Here is a 21955-nt window from a genome sequence, read left to right as displayed (position 1 = left end):
AACTCAATGTTTTTTTAAAGAATCCACGTTGTTTTCTACGTGGTTAGCTAAGCTAAGCTGGCAAGCTTCATTTTCCATTGAGGGGTACTTTGGAGCTCAGACAAACTGCTTGGGGAATTGTGAAATTCATCCCATGTAGCATTTTTGTACAACTGATCTTTTAAGATGAAATATAACTCCAACCCTTAAATAGAGTTACTGAAATTAAATATAAATTCAAGCCAAGGTAAAAAAAACTCCCAACAACTCAGTTCTTCAAACTGCATTAATTCCAATTGCTGCTGAGTTTTGTTCTGAGCTGCAGGCGTTTGATGCCTTCTCCAGCGATGACAACGCAGGGATGCAGGTTGAGGTCACCTCCAGGAGGCCTGATGGCTTCACTGACACAGAATTAGGGACTCTGGGAAAAGGCAAGAGCAGCCCTTGCCCATGGACTGATGAGCACACATGGAAATTCCAGCTTGCCCAGCTGTGGCTGCGTGCAGGCAGCACAAACAGGAGCCCTGAGTTCCTGTGCAGCAGAGAAATGCAAAAAGCTTTTCCTCTGAAAGGAAGATAGCTCTTAATTATAGTGGACCTGGAACAAGGATTGCAACGTAGCACCAGCTGTGAGCTTTTAAGTCATACTTTGCCAGCTGAAGGATGAGAGAGCCAAAAGGGGATGATTTGGAGAAACCCCCAACATGAGCTGGCCCACAATTTGCTGATCATATGGAGTTTATATACAGAATTCTGCTGTGATGGATTCTGCCACTGAATTTGCTTTTACCACCAGATGCCTCTAAGGACATCTGCTAATCTATTCAGAGAAATCTCAAAGCAAAACTGTAATGGGGCACAAGGGAGGAGGGAAATTGAAAGTTATGCCAAATTGAGGCTCATTCTTCACACCAGGCATCCTGAAATGACTTACAGGTGTCTCGGACCACATTCCTGCAGAATTTTCATGGATTATAGCTATTCACTTTATACAAATGTACCCAAAAGTTGCATTCATTCCAAAGCAACACACACACACACGACAGCCCTTTTGCTTGAGATGCTCCCAACAGTTGGATTATCCCAGGTCTGGCATCACTGGAGGTGCCACAGCCTTCCCTGGGCTCCCTGACCTTGCTGAGACAAGGGGCCCCCTCTCCAAATCTGCAAGGAGGAAGGAATCATCCTGTGGGAGGTCAGGAATGTGTATGAGGCCTTCCAGGCTCACATACTTCAGTCTTGAGGACTGCCAAACTGAGGTCTGACAGGAGGTCATGGACATTCCAGTGTGAAGGCAGTTGACCAATAGATCAGAACTAAAGCAAAAATCCAAAGCCATGAAAGCTGAAGTCAGGCTGATTAATTAATTATTTACAGTCTCAACTCAGCTGGAGGTGTTGAAAAAACCTCAAATCCTTAGAGCATCTGCAGCATTTACCTTTGATGGCTGTTCAGATGGGTTCATTTCAGTCTCTTAATTAGTTCCCACACCAGCTATGTTAGAACAAGTTAATGCTTTTTCCACAAAGCTCTCAGAGCTCTACGGCCACTCCAAAAAGGTGGGTTTTTAATCCATAACACCAGTTCAAGCACAGTGACAGAATGAGCAAACACCACCCCTGCAGCCAGCCAAGAAGCTCTCTCTGGTCAGGAGCAGGGCAGAAGCCACTTCTCAGCACCCAGACTTCAGTGCCCTGCTCTGCTCGTGAGGCTGACAGGGCTGGCACCAGGAGCTGGTGCCTGTCCCTGGTGCTGCTCAAGACTTGCTGAAGCCTGGGCTGACTTTGGGGTGATGCAGCAGGGAAGGAAAAGGGAGCTGAGCAAATTATGGATGCAAGAAATGTAAACAAACTCCCTGATCATCCCAGCCAGGGTCTCTCTGCATTTCAGGAAAAACAGTTTGATGTATTTGTCCAGCTTGGACTCCAGGACCGACGCTGCTCACCCTGCCAGCCATCTGCCACATTGCTTTTAGTTCTGCAGGCCAAGAGAACACACTCCCACACCACTGACTGCCTGCTACCCTCCATCCTGACAGAAAAGCTTTAATTCCTGACACAAGTCAACAGCTTCAGCACCTGACCTCAGCCCAGGCTGAGTAGGACTTAAAGAGCACTTGTGGTGAGTCGAGAGCTGGACACTGCCACCAACCTCTGACCTGGAGGAAGCATGTTCCCCAAAGTATCAGCTTCTCTTCCTTAATCCTGAATGACATCAGTGGTCTGAAATGGGAACCTTCCCACAGCTACAGAGGCCTTGGACCTCCACACAGACCTTGGCTGTAATCATCACTAAGGCGCCTTAAATGAGAAACTCTCATGGAAAACAGCAACCGAGAAAATAAAATAATCAACAAAACCCCCACACAGCTTCCAAGGCCAGAGGAATAAAACACAACAAACCCCAACACAGAGCAGGTAAAAGGGTGAGACTGTCACTGCACCAGCGACACCATGCACAACGCTTTGATTAAGCCGTTGACAAATCTGCTTTAGGGCAGAGAAATTTGGAAACATCAGGCAATCAAACTGTGAAGTCTGTGAAAGAATGTGATTAATGCAAAAATGTGATGAAACTAATGTGCCTGGCTCCAGAATTTCATGGCACACCCTATACTGGAACCAAATCTGATGGGTTCTTGGCGAGCAGTGCCCCTCTGCTCCCCAAACACGGTTATCCGTGTCCTCTTTGTTTTCTAGGTCTGATCAGAATACAAAGCTTTTATTGTAGCTACATTTCTAAGGATGTGTTTCCCAGGATATGTACCCATAAAAAGAGACGTGTACATGCATATATACTCTGAATAATTGCGCAGAATTTCACTCTTCCCTCCTGAGACATAAAAGAGCCAAGTGTTATTAAATTTACGGCGAGTTCGTTGTAGTTTTCACATAATTTTCTTGATGCACTGCAGATTTTTTAACAGGCTGCTGCTTCCTTTCCTGTTTAATGTTAAGGTACTTGTCCAGTCTCAGCTATACCAACATCCTGTGTTTCTGTCTAAGTTTATTAGCCCCAGGGGCAAATGTGTCATTTTCTCTATCCTCCTCTGCCCTCCAGCTTTGTGTGGAAAAGGAATGCATGGGCCTGCAGAGTTCAGGATGCAACAAAGGACTGCAAACTCAGATTACCAGCACTGTGGTCAGCACAAGGCTGATCTTTCACGGATGGCAGAGACACGTCAGGATGCACTCCGTGGCTGTGACCTCTAATTACAGGAGGCTGGGCATGACACCAGCATCCAGGCAGGGGCAGGGGGCAGGAACAGAAGACCTGGTATTTGTTGACTCCTATTTGGTATTGTGGCTTTTTCAGTTAATTTTCTCTTGGTTATAAGGCCTATTTGTGTCTAATTTTAATTTCATTGCAAAAAGCTGTTTGTGTGCACATTGGAATGTGCTCTCCAGGGGAAGACATACAATATAACTGTGATGCAAAGGAAAATATTATATACAAGGCAAATGCAGAGAGGTTCAAAGAACTGCCTGTCTAAGGGCAAACTTCCCCATCACTCTGCAAACCTTCTCTAAGCAGCCTTCTTGTTAGGCTGCAAAGTTCAAAACGGAAGGAAATGATGCTCAGTTCAAAACACTCAGTTCCATGGGGCCACCTGTAAGCTACAGCAACCCACTGTGACCTGACAGTGACCACCCAAACATGGAGTGCCCTTGGGAGAATCCACCTGCCAGTACCACACAGGCTCTTTGCAGGTGAGCAGGTGCCTACAAACAGCCCTAGAACATGCAAGAACATGGTACAGTTTTCCCCCAGTGTGCAGAGGAGACCTCTTTGGGGCCAGTCTGAGAAACTCTCACACCATGCACCCCAGAAGTGTTTAATATTGGAAAGTGAGTGAGTGCAGATGCCAACTGAGTTGGATGGACAAATGACTCCTTCACAGGATGGTTGTTGGCTGTGAGAGACACTGGACTCTAAATGTACAGCAAAGAAGCAAAACCAGCTCCAGATACTCACACATGGGTTTGAGCTGCCCGATGAGCTCCTCTTTTGTCCACTTTGCCCATTCCTTCTTGTCGGTGTTTATTGAGCACAGGATGGGGCCGCAGGGTTTCCCGCAGTCCTCGATGGCCGGGACGTTCAGGTAGTGCACCAACACAATGTCTGGGTTCTGCAGGGACAGCAGAGCAAGAGTTATGTTGCTGGGGCCAGCACTCTCTGCATTTAATTTCCTAATTAAAACGGTGACAGCAATCATGATCAGACCCCAGATTGTACTGAGGTAAGAGCTGTTCTTAAAAAGAGGAGTGGCTGACACTTTGCACATGGCTTCCCCCATCCTGAGGGCCCTCTGCAACTCTCCTGCTCCACTGGTATGTTCAGCATGAACCTCTTTTCCACCCCTTCCAATACCAAACACGTGGGGTATTCCTATGAACATCACTGACAATGAATATGCTTTGGTTTAAGGGATTTTGTTCATTTGAGACAATGCTTCCATCAGTTCTGGTCCACATCAGTCTTTTTTGAATATACAGAAAGTCACCTGAGAACATCAGAACAGCCACACTCTCCACACAGTGACAGAAAACAGGAGGGAAGAGCCGAGGAGGCTCACAAACAGCCTCACAGAGCACCCCAAACATGGGCTCTTTCCAGACAAGCCTGTGATTCCTGGTCTTTTGAAGACGTTTGCAAACTGCAGAGGGTTGGGACTGGAAAAGCTGCAGGAGGACAGAGGTGCCAGCTCCCCATAGGCTGATCCCACAGATGATCCCACAGGCTGATCCCACAGGCTGATCCTGTGGGTGGATCACACAGGCAGATCCCACAGCTGATCCCACAGTTGATCCCACAGTTGATCCCACAGCTGATCCCACAGCTGATCCCACAGCTGATCCTGCAGGCAGATCCCACAGCTGATTCCACAGCTGATCCTGCAGGTGGATCCCACAGCTGACCCCACAGCTGATCCCACCGTTGATCCCACAGCTGATCCTGCAGGTGATCCTGCAGGTGAATCCCACAGCTGATCCTGCAGGTGGATCCCACAGCTGATTCTGCAGGTGGATCCCACAGTTGATCCCACAGCTGATCTTGCAGGTGGATCCCACAGCTGATCCCACAGCTTACCCCGCAGCTGATCCCACAGCTGATCCCACAGCTTACCCCGCAGCTGATCCCACAGCTGATCCCACAGCTGATTCCACAGTTGATCCCACAGCTGATCCCACAGCTGACCCCACAGTTGATCCCACAGTTGATCCCACAGCTGATCCCACAGCAGACCCCACAGTTGATCCCACAGCTGACCCCACAGCAGACCCCACACCAACCCCGCTCCCCTCTCCCTTCCCAGGCTGTGGGCGCAGACCCCGCTCTGGCGCCCTGCGGTGCCGTCCCACCGACACTGGAGCAGAGCTGAGCTCTGTTTCCACCCTGCCAGTCCATGAATCATCTTAACAGCAGCAGCAACAACTCCGCCAGTTCCCCAACAGCGTCCCAGGGAGATTGTTCAATAGATAATAACAAGATTGAGGAGATGATTTCTTTCCCTTAAGTCATTTACTCCTAAGTTCGCAAACTTTAATGACTGCTTTGGAATTATTTATAAAAATAAATAGGATAATGGTGTAATTAAAACTCTAATGTTTCATTAATGTTGTTAGAGCCCTGTTCCAAGGGGGAGTGGGAACACAACCCATCATCCACTTGCACCGGTTGTGCTGATGGGAACACTTGCTTATGAAACCAGGGAAGAGCTGGAGCAGGACAGGGACACCTTCCCCAAGGAGACGTGAGGAGGGAATTTCTGGTGGGCAAAGCACAGCACTGAAGCCCAGCACGCTGGAGATGCACCTGGAGCAGCCCAGGGCAGGGGCAGGGTGGCACCCAGCACTGCTCTGTGTGTGGGGTGACCCTGACCCTCTCCTGCACCCTGCACACAGGAGCATCCTGCACATCCCCAGCATCAGGGAGGGCTGGTCATGTCTCCCAGCTCCTCCAGGCTGCCTAAGAAGGTGCTGGCAGTGGGGAGGCCACTGGTGTACAGCACCACAAAAAGAAGAGCAGCCCTGCAGAGCATCCCCTCAGTAACCAGATATATCCCTCTGTCTGGAGGACAAGCTCTTTTGGGTTAGGAAAATATGCAAGCAGGAACTTGCATTTTCCCCCTCTATGGATAGAACTGCAAGCAGGGGATTCTCAGTGAAGATTCTGTGAGAAAGCAGTATTAAATTCTTGCAGCCAGTGCTAAAAGAGTTGTACTGCACTGAGGGAAGAGGCAAAGAAACCTTGTAAGCAACAGTAAGAATTTATTTCAGAGCGGTTTGGGGAAGTGCTAAAGCAAAGAAAACTGTTGGCTCTTCTATTCCCAAGAGTCTTCTGTCTTAGGCTGCAAATGCAAGATGTGGCCAGGGGTGTGTATTCTATTGCCATCTTTTAGAACCAGGTGGGGCAGTTATCTTCTGGTAATAGGTCAGCTGTTAAAGCCAGGTGGGGCAGTTTTTATTTATCTCTTCCATGACCCATCCTTCCTCCTGGAGATCTCTTCTGTTCATGGCCAATGAGTGTCTCTGCATGGCTGAGAAAATTCCATCACCCATGGGGAGGAGCTAAACATTCCTACCTGGATACAATCTGACCTGGGAACAGCACAGCAGCCTTTGCCCCCTGCATTCCCAGAGGAGCAGCTTTCTTCCCCACTGCATTCCCAGAGGAGCAGCTTTCTCCCCACTGCATTCCCAGAGGAGCCCAGGCCCATCTCCCCCAGCCCTGGAGCTCCAGAGGAAAACTCCCCCCTTGTGCAGGATCCTGCTCCAGCAGAAGCACAGCTGGCACTGCAGGAGGGCTGAGCCACCATGGGATGGGACTGCTGCCACCTCCCTGACCCACAGGGGGTCAGGTTGTATTCTGACTCTGGCAGTGTTGATTTGTACAACTGCATTTTTATTTTTATATTTCCTAACAAAAACCTGTTATTCCTACTCCCATATCTTTGCCTGAGAGCCTCTCAATGTCAAAATTAAAATAATTCAGAAAGAGGAGATTTACATTTTCCACTTCAAGAGAGGCTCCTGCTTTCCTCAGCAGACACCTGTCTTTTCAAACCAAGACATCTTCTCAGACAAACAACTGGACCTTTTGTGTTCAACTGTGAGGGTTTCAAAACCTTCCATTTCACAGGCACATCTGCCCCGACAGAGGACTCAGAAAACCATCACAGCCTCTCATTCTACAAAGGGGAGGTCTGAAACATCACAGTTCTTGTGCATAATTCAGAAGAGGTTCAGATAGTAAAAATGATTACCCATACACCCAAATAGTCTCCATCAGCTAATTTAACATCATTAGTGATCTAGATGATGAAGTAATAAAAAGTAATATGCTTCAGAGATTTCATGCAAATACACCTCTTGCTCCCAGGGAAGTTTCAAAGAAGGGAGCAAGGACACAGCACTGGGTGACGTGGCAGCTCTGCAGGTGCTTCAGCCTTCCTCTCAGGTAAGCTGTATTCTTCACAATCTGACAGTGCTGGTTTATCACCAAGCAGGTCAGCATTATGGGGCTTCCTGGCTTCAGTGCACCACAAGCAAGTGGACCTCAGCAGTGGACTGGCACTGGAATTTATACTATTTATATGTAAAAGCACATAAAACAAGCACAAACCAAACAGGTTTTTTCCTTATGTCTACATCTCAAAGCTGACCTCAGAATGACAATCTACTTGGTGAAGTGAAATGTTTTGACACAAATGAATAGAATGCATATGTTTTGGAAAGCTCATAAGCAGCAGCTAATCACTATTTGTGATGACCTACTAGGAGAGCTAGAGAGATGTGGAAGACTAAAAGAAAAAATACTAATGTAGCTTCCAGACAGGAAAGGCATCAGGACAGTGGACAGACCAGGGCAGAAGTCCTTCATTGGGTGTAGGGGAGAATGAGGAGAGCCCTGCACTGGGCTGCAGCTGGCTCTGGAAACATTCCACAGAAATCCACCCATGGTTCCAGAGCTGCAGCCTCGGCAGAGTTGCTCTGCCTCCCCAAATCCGAGTTGAAGGTGCTGCCATCTGTCCTTGAGCTGGACGAGGCTCCTTGGCTTCTCCTGCCTCCTCAGTGTGGCACAGGAACTGCCTCCACTGCTGCTGGGGGTAAGCAGGAGATGGGGCAGCACAGGCTTCAACACAACAAGTCGTTGGCTTTGATGAAGAAAAATGCAACTGCAACATCCGTCTGACTCTTGTTTGAAGCTTCATCAGCACTAAGTGGTCAATAAATCAGACTGGCATGGCGTTACATTTCTTCCATGGCTTAACCATTCATCTAATGCCAGTTCTTATGAAATATGAAGGAGAAAAACTATGTGATGGTGAAAGTGTACACATTATCCACAAAGTGATAATGGCACATAGCAGTGCTGCAGCCCTCCATCCTGCAGTAGCCTGGCAGCCTCCTCTGCTGCCCACCACACACCATGGAAATTATCTGACTAAACCAGGGATTGTTTGTTCCACCAGCCTGCTCCACGTGGGGATATTTCACAGGAGCAGGAACAACAAACTGGAACAGTTCTAGCAGGTGAGAGGCCTTGGGCAGCCAGCACAGGGCTGACCAACGCTGGGATGAAGGAATGGTCAGCTCCTCCAGAGTAACACAATAGCTCAACCACAGGGGAAACTTCATTTCAGCAACCACCTTTTGCTTCCTCTTCACCTCCCAGAGTCAGTCCCCTCCAAGGGGAAGTCTCCCTTTTCAGGGAGAATAATCACAAAAACCTTCTGCCTTACCAAAGCATACTGGTTTGGTTCTCTTCTTCTATTTATTTTTCTTTTAAAAGCAAAAATCAAAAGCCATTTCTGGCCAGCTTCCAGCTGCTCTTCAGTTGCTCAGCCAAGGCAATCAGCTCAAGGCAAAATCTCACTGGCAGGGTCTCCCAAATCACCGATGACCACAGCTGAAGATAATTTTCTTTGGAAAAATACCTCTGAGCTGAAAGTTTTGCATTTGTACTCCCTTCTGGAAGGATGAAAGGAAGTAAATCATCTTCAGGTGTGAAGAGATCAGTGAATTTAATCTCAGCCAAGGAATTACCCCAAATGCAGCCACTTGCCCTGGCTGGCACTGGACATTTGTGTCAGTTCTGCTGTGTCAAACCTTTGAAGCCCCACACGTGGTGAAACCAGCCTGTTCCAGCTCTTGTGGCTACACCACGAAGCAGAAGGGTAGGAGCAGTGGAGCATGGCAGTGGGATGTGCTCCTGTGCCCCACTCCCTCCCTGTTCACCCCCAAAATTATAACAGGTTTTTTCTTTTCCGGCAGCTATTCATTCATGAGATTTACTTTGTATTTCTCAAGCAATCCAAAAGGCTGAAAAGGAAATCTCAGCTTTCTGGGAAGGTAATTCACATCCATTGCTGTGGGGTGACAGGATTAATATCTGACAGATTACCATCTCCAAAAAAAGCTAATATAAAGAGGTCCCATAAAATGATAATATAAAGAGATTTCTGTGGTTTTGAGGGGCTACCATTACAGGATGCTTTAGTACCCAGAGGCAACTCAGGGACAGGTACTGGGAGTGCCTGTGTATCATCTGTGTGTTATCTAAAAATCAAACCAGTGAATGAAACTCTTCCCAGACACACGGATGACAGAGTCTTCTACTATTTATAGCAATGTCTTTCTGGATAATTTTCTCTAGGATTTCAAAGGTTTGGAAGCAGAGTCTGAGATACCTGAAGAAAAAGGCACAAATACATAACACAGACACTGAAGTAATGGAATTTTTTCAGAGACCAAGTGCTAGCTTTGGGCAGATTATTGGTTTGAATCCCAGCAATTTCTTTATCCTTGAACTAATTTCTAATTGAGGTCATGCTATGGAAGGCAACCTGGTGACTGATGCCTTAGAATATATTAATCTTCCACACTAACTGTGAAAACAACAACAAAAAAAAATCCACTGCCTTTGAGCGCACAACCTACTGCCTTAATTTATCTAGAGCTGGGCATGTTTAATTAGGGAGAACGAGACAATTACCAGAGACACAGCACAGCGCTGGCACCTGAGCTGAAGCACTGGAGCACAGGGAAGAGAGTGGGACCCCAGAGCCAGACACAAAAGCAGTTGTTGTGCTGCAGAGCAGGACTCCTTCTGCTGGAAAATCCCTTTTAGCCAGCACAGCACCTTGAATTAACCCTGTCCCCTTTGGCTCCAGCTGACAAAAGAGCTGCTGGAACTTCTGGCCCTCCAACAGCTTCCTCAGGAAGGGAAGATGCTTGGGGTCAGCCAGGCAGAGAGACATTGGTGCATGTGTGGTTTTAACTGCAGTTAAATCAGCATCCTGACACACACTCTCACTCAGGATCTCGTGCCACTTGTCACTGTCCTTGTACAGGAGCTCTGGGTCCCCTCTGGGGTGGTGGCCCTCCCCACCATCCCCACATCCCAGCCACAACTGGGGTCTCAAGATTTATACCCTATGGATGCAATGCTTGTCTCAAAAGGTCAGCCAGCCCACACCTCCAACACAGTCATTTTCCCAATTTTTCAGCCCAAATTATTTTGGGTCTTTTGTTTAAGTTCAAGAATTTTTGAGACAAAAGACTGGCTACAGGACAATACAGCTCCATGTACTGCAGTACTGAAAGGCTTGGGAAGCAAAAAATTATTTTGAGATTACAAGATTTCCTGCAATTGTTTTAAAGAGAATCAAGATGTTATCTGGCTGTATACTTTATAATGTGTTCCCCAGTTCCTCTTCAATTCCTTGGTAAGGGCACAGCACACAGAGCAGGCAGCACTTAAATAATGTGAGCAGAAAAGTGAGAGAGTCTTAATATAGAACAAATACCAAACACTCACTAATACATCGTCAAATGTGATACATTTGAAGATATTTTATATAGAAAGAGCTGCCTCTAAATACTCCTGAGGATCATGTTTACTTAACATACACTTTGAAAGACACAAAGAAATAACATGCAGTAATTCCTGACCTCCAAAGTTCCAAGAGAAATTTATTTCTGAGGTGTTTTTTATCTTTCATAGCAATACCTCTAGTGCTAATAAAAGGTGTAACAGGAAGATGATGCTACACAACCAGAAACATGCAGCAAAATAAAACAAAAGGCACTTCTTTTTCTCACACAGGTATTATTCTTCTGGACAATGGAAATTTCTTTTCATCTTTGTCACCTCTCCCAGCTGGAAGCTTTAACTTACACAAGCAGCTGACAGGGACAAGATAATTCTGCCATGAGCTGGGACTGCATTTGTTTATCTGGGAACATGCAGGGAGCTTTGCTGCTGACAGAGGTCCCAGGGATGGAGATGCAAGCAGGGAAGTCTCCTGTCCTGCTTATTGCCCCAGAGACCATGGAAGTGGTTTCATGGGAAGGTCTGAGGTGTTATCACTGCCCAGAACACAGGGCATCAACAGCAGAGCATCCCTCAGCACTGCCTGGCTCCCACCCACTCTGAGAACCACGGTGGGCTCCAGGCTGCCACCCACAGAGCAAGGCTCTTCTTCAAACCCATGGTTTGAATTTTCTGCCTGGATTCTAGAAACAGCAGCCTGAGACTTTCACAGCTTTGAGCTGTCGGTCAGAGGCAGCTGTCTGACTCAGTTAATAGCCTTCTACAGCTATGCCACTGCTTGTGCATAAAAACACAACCATCATTAAAGCATGCAGAGAAAACTTAGAGAAAGGCACCTGCCCTACTTCAGCTTACTCAGAGATACTCCTGCTTAACACCCCCGCCAGGGAAAGTGGGAAACAGCAGCACAGCTGCCTTTAGCCCAGCTGCTGCAGGCAGCACCCACTGCCTCTACAGGGAGACAGATTTGCTGTGGAAATCACCAAGGCATCTCCTCCTCCTCCCTGTCACTTCTCTCTGCAGTTTTACAATTCATTCTGCAAAAGCCTTGAGGATTTTCAAACAATAGCGCTGAGGGCAAAGCAAAGGTTTCTTTGGGTTTGAACTCCTCTGAGATACTCAGATTCCTGACAAATGAGGCTTATTAAAGCACACACATCTCTTGCCATACTGAATATATTCTGCTACTCCAGCTCTCCACCTTTGAAGACTTACTTTGCACAGTGCCTCTGTGTTTTCCTATGTTAAACCTGTATACTGCAACCATTTCCAGAACAGTGGAATTTCTTCTGCAAGGAAAGTGGTGCAGAGAAGAACGTCAAAGTTATGTGGTATTCCAGTGTCCTACACCTGAATTGTGCTTTTCCTTTTCAAAACATCTCAAAAAATTTCCCAACTGATGCAGCCCAATTTATACACCAGGATTACTGGATTTAACAGCAAAACACGGCTCTTTTTAGAGTAACACAAAGAAAAGGCTTGATTGCCAATAAAGCACCAGTGAGGAACCTCCCAGCCACCAAAACTGGAGATGTGGAGCAGAGTTCTGCCCTGCAGCTGCATGAATAATTTGAAATCATGTTTGGAATCATGCTGCCCATGCACACACGGGCAAAGTCCCAACAAATCACAGACACAAATGAAAATATTGAGGTACTGCAAATGCTGTAACAGTGCTGCTCTCTTTGCAGGCTGCTGCTCTGTGAAAGATTTGCTACTGCATTTGGACTATTTTTCCCCAGAAGTGTGAGCCAAAGATCCCTCAGCTGACATTTGTGAGGACTCTCAATTTTTTTTCGTTCTGAAGTACAGAATCTCTTCTCCCTCTTTCTGCTTTTATTGCAACCTTTACATGGGAATTCTGTCATTGCATTTCAAACGAGCTCAGGCAGAGCTCAGCTCGGAACACTTCCATCCCCATCACTGGCCAGAAATGCCAGCATTATAAATCATGCCCCAAGTGGCTTCTGCCCTTTCCCAGCTCACCCAAGCCAGAGATACAATAATAGTTGATCTGAAATAAGAAGAAATTTTAATTTCAAAGCTCCACTGACATTCACCAAGTGCTTTCAAAGTTTCTATCAACAGAATGCTTCCAATTCCAGTTGGAATGAAGATGGTGCAAGTTTTTCTCTCAAGCTGATGGCCTAGTTTGCCTCAATAACACTATTATCTGTTAAATATTAATGCATTTCTGTGAATTAAGAGCAGTTCTACGGGCACCTGAAGATGCATAACTTCTTCCTTTTTTAATTGGTATTGTTGTAGGTGGACCAAGTAATAGAAAGCTGACATTTCCAAATACCAAACAAGAAAAGCCCAGGAGAATGTACTGAGAGCTCGTGATAAGCTTTCCCTACAGAGACATTCTGTACATCAGCACTGCTGCTAAAGCTTCACCAAGCTCCAAGTTAATTTTGTACATATAAAAATGATTTAAAATCATTTAAAAGGGGATGCCCCTCACACCCAAGTGCATTCCCCAGAGCAGCACGATGGACTAAGGATGTGTCCAGGTGCTGGCCCATCTGCACAAGGCAGCAGCTCAGCACTCCCCAGGCTGCCACAGCCTCCCAGCCCCACACACCCCACCAGGAAGGGTGTGTGCCATCACCTTCCAGCTCCCTGCAGTGCTGGAAGGTGATGGCAGCTCCAGCAGCATCCCAGGGGCTGGAGCTGTGCTCACAGTGCTCACCAGCCCCGAGCCCTCTCCCTGCACAGACACAGTGCAGGGCATGGGGCTCCAGTGCCTGGAAAGGAGGCATGTGTGAGCCTGATGCCTGCCTCAAGGAAGAGCAGATAAATGCTATTTAATGTTCCATGCAGCCTATACAGTACATGGTAAGCCAACAAGTGCTTTTTATTTTTATTCTTTGCTCTTGCTCTGAGGCCTCTATCATTCATAGCTTCTATAAATTTGTTACTTTTGATATCAGTGACTGGTAATACAATTCCCAGAGGAATAACATCAATAACCTTCAAAACACTTTCATAATGTTGCCTTTGATAGCCTTGCAACACGTTGTTCCTATGGCAAAACCCTTATAACACTGCTATACAGCACACAGGTTATTCACTGAAGGTTTTGTCGTGCCTGGATAACCCTTCCAGACATGAGTAACCCCAGTGCCAGGGAATCCAAAGTTCTCCTCCTTTTGGAGTCCAACTTTACTTTTGCATTGCATATGAGAGCTCACAAAGTGGAGGGTCCAAACAAAAGATGCATAACAGCTAAGCAACATGGGGCTGTGCCCAGAGGAAGGAGCAGGTACCAGGGACACCCCAAACTGCCACATCAGTGCCTCCCTCCCTTCTCCCTGCAGCTTCTGGCTGTGACTCACGAGACACTGTGCCCTGAAAGGGTTCCACAGCAGCCAGCTGGGAACTGAGGCAGCACTTTAAACAGGAGACATCAAATCCTAAAGCAAAAAAAAAGAGTATCAGACTTGAATTTCTTCTGAACTGCAAGAGTAAGATTAAGAGGCAACCTTCTTTCTTCTTCACTACCACTCAGCATACAATGGGATTAACAAACAGGGATTAGCATCTCAGCACTCCTGCTGTAGGCTGGGAGACAGCCCAGCTCTCTGAGCCTCCTCCACATACATGTGGAGACTCCCATGTGGATGCTTTGGAGTCTTAAAAGGAAATGTGACCCCACCAGTGCTGCTGAGTGGCTCAGAGGGGCTTCTCTGACCTGCTGGTAAGAGAGGAATTATCTCCTTATCAGACCTTTCCAAGGACTCTGACTCCTTTCTGGCCGTGTAGGCATTCAGGTTTCTCTTGGGGAGATCTGACAAATGGGTTTTGTTTCTCTGTTTCACTATGTCAGAGCAAACACACAAGCACTCTCAGGGTGCACAAACAGCTCTGGTCAGTGCCAGCACAACTCTGAGCTCAAGTCAAGAGAGGGACACTCATTCCTTCCTGGCTCCTTTTTGCCCCAAATCAGGTCTCTCTTTCACAAACTGAGAGCAAAGAATGGTAAATTGGACAGTGAGCCCATCCTGCCTCAAACTGCCAAGTCAGAGCAAGCGACCTGGCTGCTAAGGGAGATGCTATCAGGGATGAGCAGGAGTTGCTACAGCCCAGCTACAGCAAAGCAAACTGCCCTTCAGCCCAATCCATCAGTCTCAAATTCACTGCCCAGGAGCAGCCTGGCGATCTCCCAGCACACGACAGTGCCCTGATAACCTCCAAAGCTGTGTCATTTAAGCAGAGAAAGGTGAGCTTTGTTTAGCCCTTGGGCTCAGCCTGAGCTGATGACAGATGCCAACACTTCATCCAATTAGATTTTTAAGTACTGAGCACAAATTTATCAGGCGAGCATTTGGAGATGTGGCCCACGAGAGTCATCAATTTCTTTGGTAACTCCATGGCTGCATCTCTCCTGGAGAGTCTCCCTCATCTTTTTATTTCACAGTGTGCCCCAAGAAAAAGAGTGAAGTTTTGGCAATGCCTTCTGAAGAGTACAACAAACAGCAATGCAGTTGCTATTAAATGCAGAAATTCCCTCCCCTCTTTTTTTTTTAATCTACTTGCCAAATGTGACTATGAAACTGAGATATTTTATACACCAAGTGCTGCTGCCTGTGATGCACATTCACATCAGCAAGAGAAAAGAACACACAATGCCTGTGATACTGCACACCTTACAAAATACAAAAAGGCAGAAAAGCTTCTGAATTTCAGTAACATGCAGATTATTACACAGAGTCAGTCACTGCTCATTTCACCCATCAGCTACTTGACCCAGCTACATACACTGATATCTTCTGAGACATCCCAAAAAAGCAGCAGTAGTTGGAACATCCAGTGCCAGACATGGGAATATTAAAGTTTAACATGGGCACTTTTAAGTTGGTAAATGCTCAGCAAAGTAAGCACAGATCAAAGGGGTTTCTGAGCTTAGGCATCAATGCATCTGAAGAAGCATCTAGGAGAGAGGTAACACTGAGGAATGAACAGCTGATGACAAGAGTCCTTGAAACCCCAGAAACAGCAATACTCCACACTATCCAGGCCCAAGAGTGCTCTGTGCATTTTCTAATTTACTGCTTTTTCCTTTTTTTTCTGTCTGCACAGAACATGGAAGACGAATGGAGACCCTTTTCTTGCTGTCCTTCAAACAAAGGACAGACCAGGTGTTATTCTTCAGCTTGGACCTCTCAGATCTGAACTTCATCAGACACCACGAGAACTGATCTGAGGGTCTGTTGCTAATTGTGCCCCACATGACTGCTGGTAGGGCTGTTTTTTAGCAGAATATTGAGAGTCTTACATGCCCACACACATTTTAGCCTTTGTATGTATCCCACATAGATTTTCTGCCTTTTATTCCAGCAGCAAAGACTGCCTGTTTGAGTCAGAGACCCTGCCCAGGTGCCTCCTATTTGCTGCTGGAGACAAGTGACTCCACTCATCCAGCCACAGATCACTTCTCCCTGATGCTGCTGGAATGGAGAGCTGGTGCTCACTCAGCAACAGCATGATTTGAGGTGACTGCAGTTGTGCCTTTGCAAACCACTCAACGATGAAGATTTTCATCTTGGCACAGACACAGGAGCTGCAGCTGCCTTCTCCCCTTCATCAGGAACATTTCTATTGCCATCAGAGGCATTTCCGTCACCTGCCACAGCTGCAGAGAGCGAGGAAACCTCAGCTGCGGCAGGAATTCAAGTCACCAGGATTCCCCATGTTATTCCTCCTCACTCTCAGAAGGACACACAGCAGAAGTGCAGGTGCCCTGTGCAGGGCTGGACACTCTCACTGGGTCTGCCAGGACCAGCAGTGCCCACTGCCCCAGTGAAGTGGTTACAGCCCTGCCACCCTTCCTCCGTGGCGTGTTCAGAGCCAGGGATGGAGCAGAGAACAGCCAAGGGGATTCTGTGCTCATTACACATGCAACAGCTAATGATGCCATGAGACAGAGTGAAAATTTAATAGAGTAGAAATGTATCTAGATTTAGGTGAAATGTGCTACTTTGAGTTTGTTAAATGTGTTGTTTAGTTTAGTAATTGTACTACTAGTAAAACTACCTTAGTTAAAGAGAAAAAATGTAAATTTCTACACTAAAAAATAAGAGATAAGAAAGACTTTTTAGACATTAAAACAGGGCAAAGTGACTTAAGAGTACTTTCTGACAAAAACTGTGTACAAGTGTAATTAGCTGTAAGTATAATGTGAAATTAGTAAATATATATTAACTTATAGTGAAATTTTATGCATATAGAAATTAATAAAAGTAATAAAAAAAGATTAAAAGTTCTCAGAGGTACGCATGTCCATTAAACAATAAATCCCAACACGTGTCCACGGCGCTATAAATAAACATACCGTTCCCTACAAATCTTTATTAAAATGATAAAATTTAATTTTTCTCCATGTTTCAGCTATTCCCAAACCCTGGGACCGGAACAAAGAATGGCTCTGCCCATCCCAGGGCGCTGGAGATGCTGGGATGGAAAGCACAAGGGACACCATGTCCTGCTGGGCCCCCTGAGGAACAGGTACCTCACATGGTACCTGCTGTCTGCCTGCCACACCAGGGAGCACTAAAAAACCTGTGAAGGAATGTGTAATGAGATGACAGGCAACAAAACCAGCGTGGGTGAACACAGCATTCCCTGCAGAGCCTCCTTTTTACTCTGTGCTGGGAAAACACTCTCTGAGGAACACAGCATCCCCCTCTTTAGGCAGAAACACCCGTGCCAGAGGAGATCCTCCATCACCACTATTTGGAATGCTCTCTTCTCCAGGTTTCCTGATGTTTTGGTGTTATGTCAGAAACGTTTCAGCTGGCTCAGTACAGCAAGAACCTGGAAAACATCACAAAAATCCTTCATCCTGACTTGCACACACAATTTGGAAATGACTGGAGCAACCATCACGCCTAAGGAGATCAGAGCCTGTCTGCTGAGAACCAAAGCCCATCCCTGCCACACCAGAAGCTGAAATGCCCATTACTGCAGTTTGGTTGATGTGGGGATGGTAACAACAGCAGAGCCCAGAGCTGGAAGGCATGTTCCAGCAACAGAGCAAACTCCCCACAATGTTCACTGTGTCCTCAAGTCATCCTGTTTTATAGATAGAGACACAAGGAAAAAATGAAATCTAAAAAGCATTGTCAACTTGAATGATTTTTCAGGTTCTTGTCACTAAACAACCATCATCCCTCAGAGCATACGAAAAGCAATAAACCCAATAGAGCTAATAAAGGAAAACTGTGTGGAGCTTGACAGATCTGGCTGTCCCTGGCATGTGACAGCCAATTTTCCAAGCAGGCAAATTGAAGCTGCAGCAAACTTGTCCACAGGATAAGTGAGACCCTGACAAAAACAGCATCGAGTCGTGTTTTTTAACACCGTTAAGTTCTGCTAAAAAAAGGTCCATTTTGAAAGAACATTCAAAAGGTTCCACAAAATACATTTGTGGCCAATATAAAAACTGCCCAATAATTGCTGTTTATTGTCTCACCTCTGCTGAGCATCAGCACAAACCCTGTGGTCTGTAACACACATAAAGGGATGCACCTCACCTTGTTAACACTGGCTGTCCACTCTGGCTGTGCCACCCCTGTTACCTGTGTTCCTCTGAATGCTAAAACCCATCAAAAACTGTAATTCCCTCTAAAAGCTGGAATTCCTCAGGCTGTGTGGCAAACCTGCACAGAAAGGTTTGTAGGGAGAGTCTGTGACCAAACCAAGACTTAATTTACCCAAGAATCCATTAACATTTCCTCTGTGTACTCACTGAATGAAAATGCTTTTGAAGCCACTTATTTACCAATAAATTACAATAGTCTGGAATCATTAGCAACAAAGTAAATTGTTTTAATTGATCTGAACTTTTTGCAATGCGGTAAGTTCCTTCCTGTATAATTGAACCTTCTAAAAGACTGAAACAGCAAATGAAAGCTCTCTTGGAGCTTTGTGTGTGTAAAATGCTCCCTATTCTGAAAGGCTGAAATTATAGAAAAGAAGAAATCAACAACTCTTCCATTTTTGCAATGAACCTTGAAGATGTCTCATGAAGTTTATAAGGGGTCAAGAAGTTCTCTATGTGGAGGGACACACCACAAGCCACACACAGACAGCTCATGTAGCAGCTCTTGCTGCACTGTGCAAAAACAGTATTACAAAATCACAGAATATTCAAGGACTTTACTATTTTTAAGGGATTGAAGAAGATGAAGACTGTGCAGAGGTAAACAACTGCAGCTCATTTGGTGTAACTTCAGGCAAAATCAAAGGGGCAGAGGTCCTGTTAAAAAAAACTCAGGCCCTGAGTAATGGCAGCCTCTGCAAACAGAAGCAAAGCTGCAATCTAAAACAAACATGGTGCACTGCCATCAGGTATAAATACATTTATATTCAAATTGGCTGGGGGGCGTTCAGAGGAAATATTCAATTTATAAGTAGAATATAAACGGCATCTTTCAAAATCAGAGTTTTCAGCACAGATTAGCTCTCCATCCCCATTGCTGCTGAGAGGGCTAATCACTACCCTGAATCAGTTCTTCAGCTGAACCTGACACTGGAAATAACATATAATTATACTGATTAATTCTGCTGAAAACATACATTGTTTTGCTATAGAATGTAAACATAATAAGGTGAAAGTGTGTTACAAATAGAAAAAGCTCTGCTGTTCAGAAAAACCCGTTCAGGTGCTACAGGCATTGGAGTGACTTCATTTATTAAAAGAGCAGCACTGATTCCCACAGCTGCCTCCTGACTTCTGAGGGGAAAAGAAAAAAGCAGGAGAAAACTGGTGGATATATGACCCAGGAGTATAGCTGCAGCCTACTAAAGGCATCCAATTATTTATATATACATCAGAATAAAATTAAACAGAACAATAAAGAAGGACTGCTTCAAACAGCAGCAGTCCTGCACAGCATCTGCACATTGAAGGGGCTGATGTGAGCAAAGGACCCCGGGTTCAGACAGGGGCTGATACAGAGGGAGCTCAAGGGAGATGCAGGAAGGAAACAGAAGGAGCTCAGTCCATCTCCTGGGAGTGAGGCACTAACAGCCAATAGAAGAAATATAAAATGGCCCACAAAACAAGAAAAAACACCCCTAAAATTAGGAATTCCTCCTTGCACAGAATTACAGCAACAAAGTCCGGTAATTTTGCAAAATACACCAGCATTAACACAGAGCACTTAAAACCAAGAGACATGCTTTTCTCCTTAGCTGCATCTTGCTGTGCAATGATCTGAGAAGCCACTGAAAGAAAATTGCTTGAGTTTCCATTTCAGAGCTGCACTTAACCAAATACTATCTGTCTTCAGACATATTGGCAAGGAAAAGTAGCAAATTACTTGTTTTTCCTTTAGCACCTAAAATCCCAACAGCCACGGTGTCACCTTGCCACCCACAACCTCCAGTGCCACCACACTGCTGTGACCCCTCTCCCTGTGTGCTGCTCACTGCGATTGTTTGGGTGTTATTTTAATTTATTCACCAACACAAACCCCCACCTACAGCAAAGCACCCACATCCCCCAGGACAGCAGCATGAGTTCCATGGACTCAGCATTTGCCAGGACCCTTTTGCAGCACGGCAAAGCTCTCCTGAGCTGGCCTTGCCCTGGGATGGATGGGGCAGCCCCCAGCACCTGGCTCCTGCAGAGCATCACTGCTGCAGGCAGCTCCTGGAGAGGAGCACCCGGGGTTTGCCTGATGATAAACGGAAGGGAAAGGCAAACACAAAGCTGCAGCTGAGTAAGGAACATTAAGTCTGACACGGGGAAGCTGTGATGCATTACTCAGCCTGATAAGTTTAATGTATAATTTAGAAAGATATCACCAAAATGGAAAAGAGAAGCTGTTAAGCAGCTCTGAAGGGTACTCGGCTCAGGCATCACACACAGTTAGTGTTCACAGGAAGCTGCTTGCCCCATGGCACAGAACAACCCCTGCCCAATAACTTGATTTAGATGTGTCTCAGCGCTGAAGCACTTCAGAAAGAACTCATTCCTTTCCGTAGCCAGATTTAGGCTTTTCCCTGAGTATTTGTATTGCTTCCCTGCTTGATAAGCAAAAGTCATCAGATGGGAAAGCCCTTCTCCAACTGCTGCTCAGAGTAATGGGCTCAACCAGGCAGTTTGAACCCTTTGACACCTTGGAAGTCACTAATAATCTCAAATTACATTAAAAATACCTTAGAGAATCCATCAGCAGAAATAAATTTTAAATAAAAACCTCCACTGGTCACATAACACATCAGTTATGATTTTTGTTTAAAAGAGTATGAATGCCAGCTTATTTGCCACAGTCCTTTGAAGAAATACTTATCTTGGGGGGAAAAAGAGCTTTGCTGGGGGCCTTAGGGACTCTTCTGTCCTTTTGGCTTCACCAGGACACGCAGAGGAGGAATGCTGCAGCTGCTTGTTGAGGAGGGCTGTAGGCTGTGAATGACAGCTCAGCACCTGCCTGACAGGGGAGGCATTGACAAGGAAAGGTTTAAGGATTTATTTGCCCTAAGTGTCCCCTGGAGCCCACATTTCAGAATTAATGACTTCTGATACTGCTCATGCGATCACCAGAGGGCCTATGGAAAATATTTTGATGATGAGGGATGCCATTTGTTAACAGGATGAATATGAAGAGCAGAGGGGAGGACACCCCAGGACACCCCCAGCACAGAGCAGACCCCTGCCACTGTGACACCGAGGATGGGACAGTGCAGGGGTCCCACCCCACAGACCCACAGCAGCTCCTGCTCCAGGCCAGCACCTCTGTCAGCTCAGCACCACTGGAAGGATTCCAGCAGTGCTGATGAATCTTCAGCTGCTGACTTGAATTATCTTTGCTGCAGGGAGCTCAGTCAGGTCCCTGTGGATGCCCCAGCCTCACAAGGAAAACCATCACCCTAACTGGGGAGGACTGGCAGGCAGTGTTGGGAGCACAGTGCCTGCCCTTCAGTGCAAATCCACCCTGCCCCAGCAGGGATGCTCCTCCACACATCCACCTCACGGCTGCCATGGCCCTGACAGGTGAATTCCAAGCAAAGTAGAAATGATGGGTGGCAGCAGGTTAGACCTGAGACAGGAAGGAAATTCATCTACAGAGCCAAAACTGCATTTTGGCATGGGAGGGAAGAAGGTCACACAGCAGGACACAGACAA

General features: G+C 46.2%; 1 protein-coding gene across 10 annotated transcripts in view; it reads right to left on the bottom strand.

Annotated features, from left to right (window-relative positions):
• CAMTA1 (calmodulin binding transcription activator 1) overlaps positions 1-21955 on the bottom strand; it is a 223662-nt gene that overhangs the window by 51958 nt on the left and 149749 nt on the right. For all 10 annotated transcript variants that reach the window (XR_012051660.1, XM_030289466.4, XM_030289472.4 and 7 more), the window contains exon 6: positions 3955-4108. Coding sequence is in view for 9 of the 10 variants with exons in the window: in XM_030289466.4 (XP_030145326.1) it covers positions 3955-4108 (154 nt within the window). In the remaining variant the exon portion in view is untranslated. The remainder of the gene's footprint in view (positions 1-3954; positions 4109-21955) is intronic.

This window comes from Taeniopygia guttata, chromosome 21 (genome assembly GCF_048771995.1).
Source record: "Taeniopygia guttata chromosome 21, bTaeGut7.mat, whole genome shotgun sequence".
NCBI lineage: Eukaryota > Metazoa > Chordata > Aves > Passeriformes > Estrildidae > Taeniopygia > Taeniopygia guttata.
The sequence above is the reverse complement of the archived record's forward strand: the minus strand, read 5'-3'. Positions and strand labels throughout refer to the sequence as shown.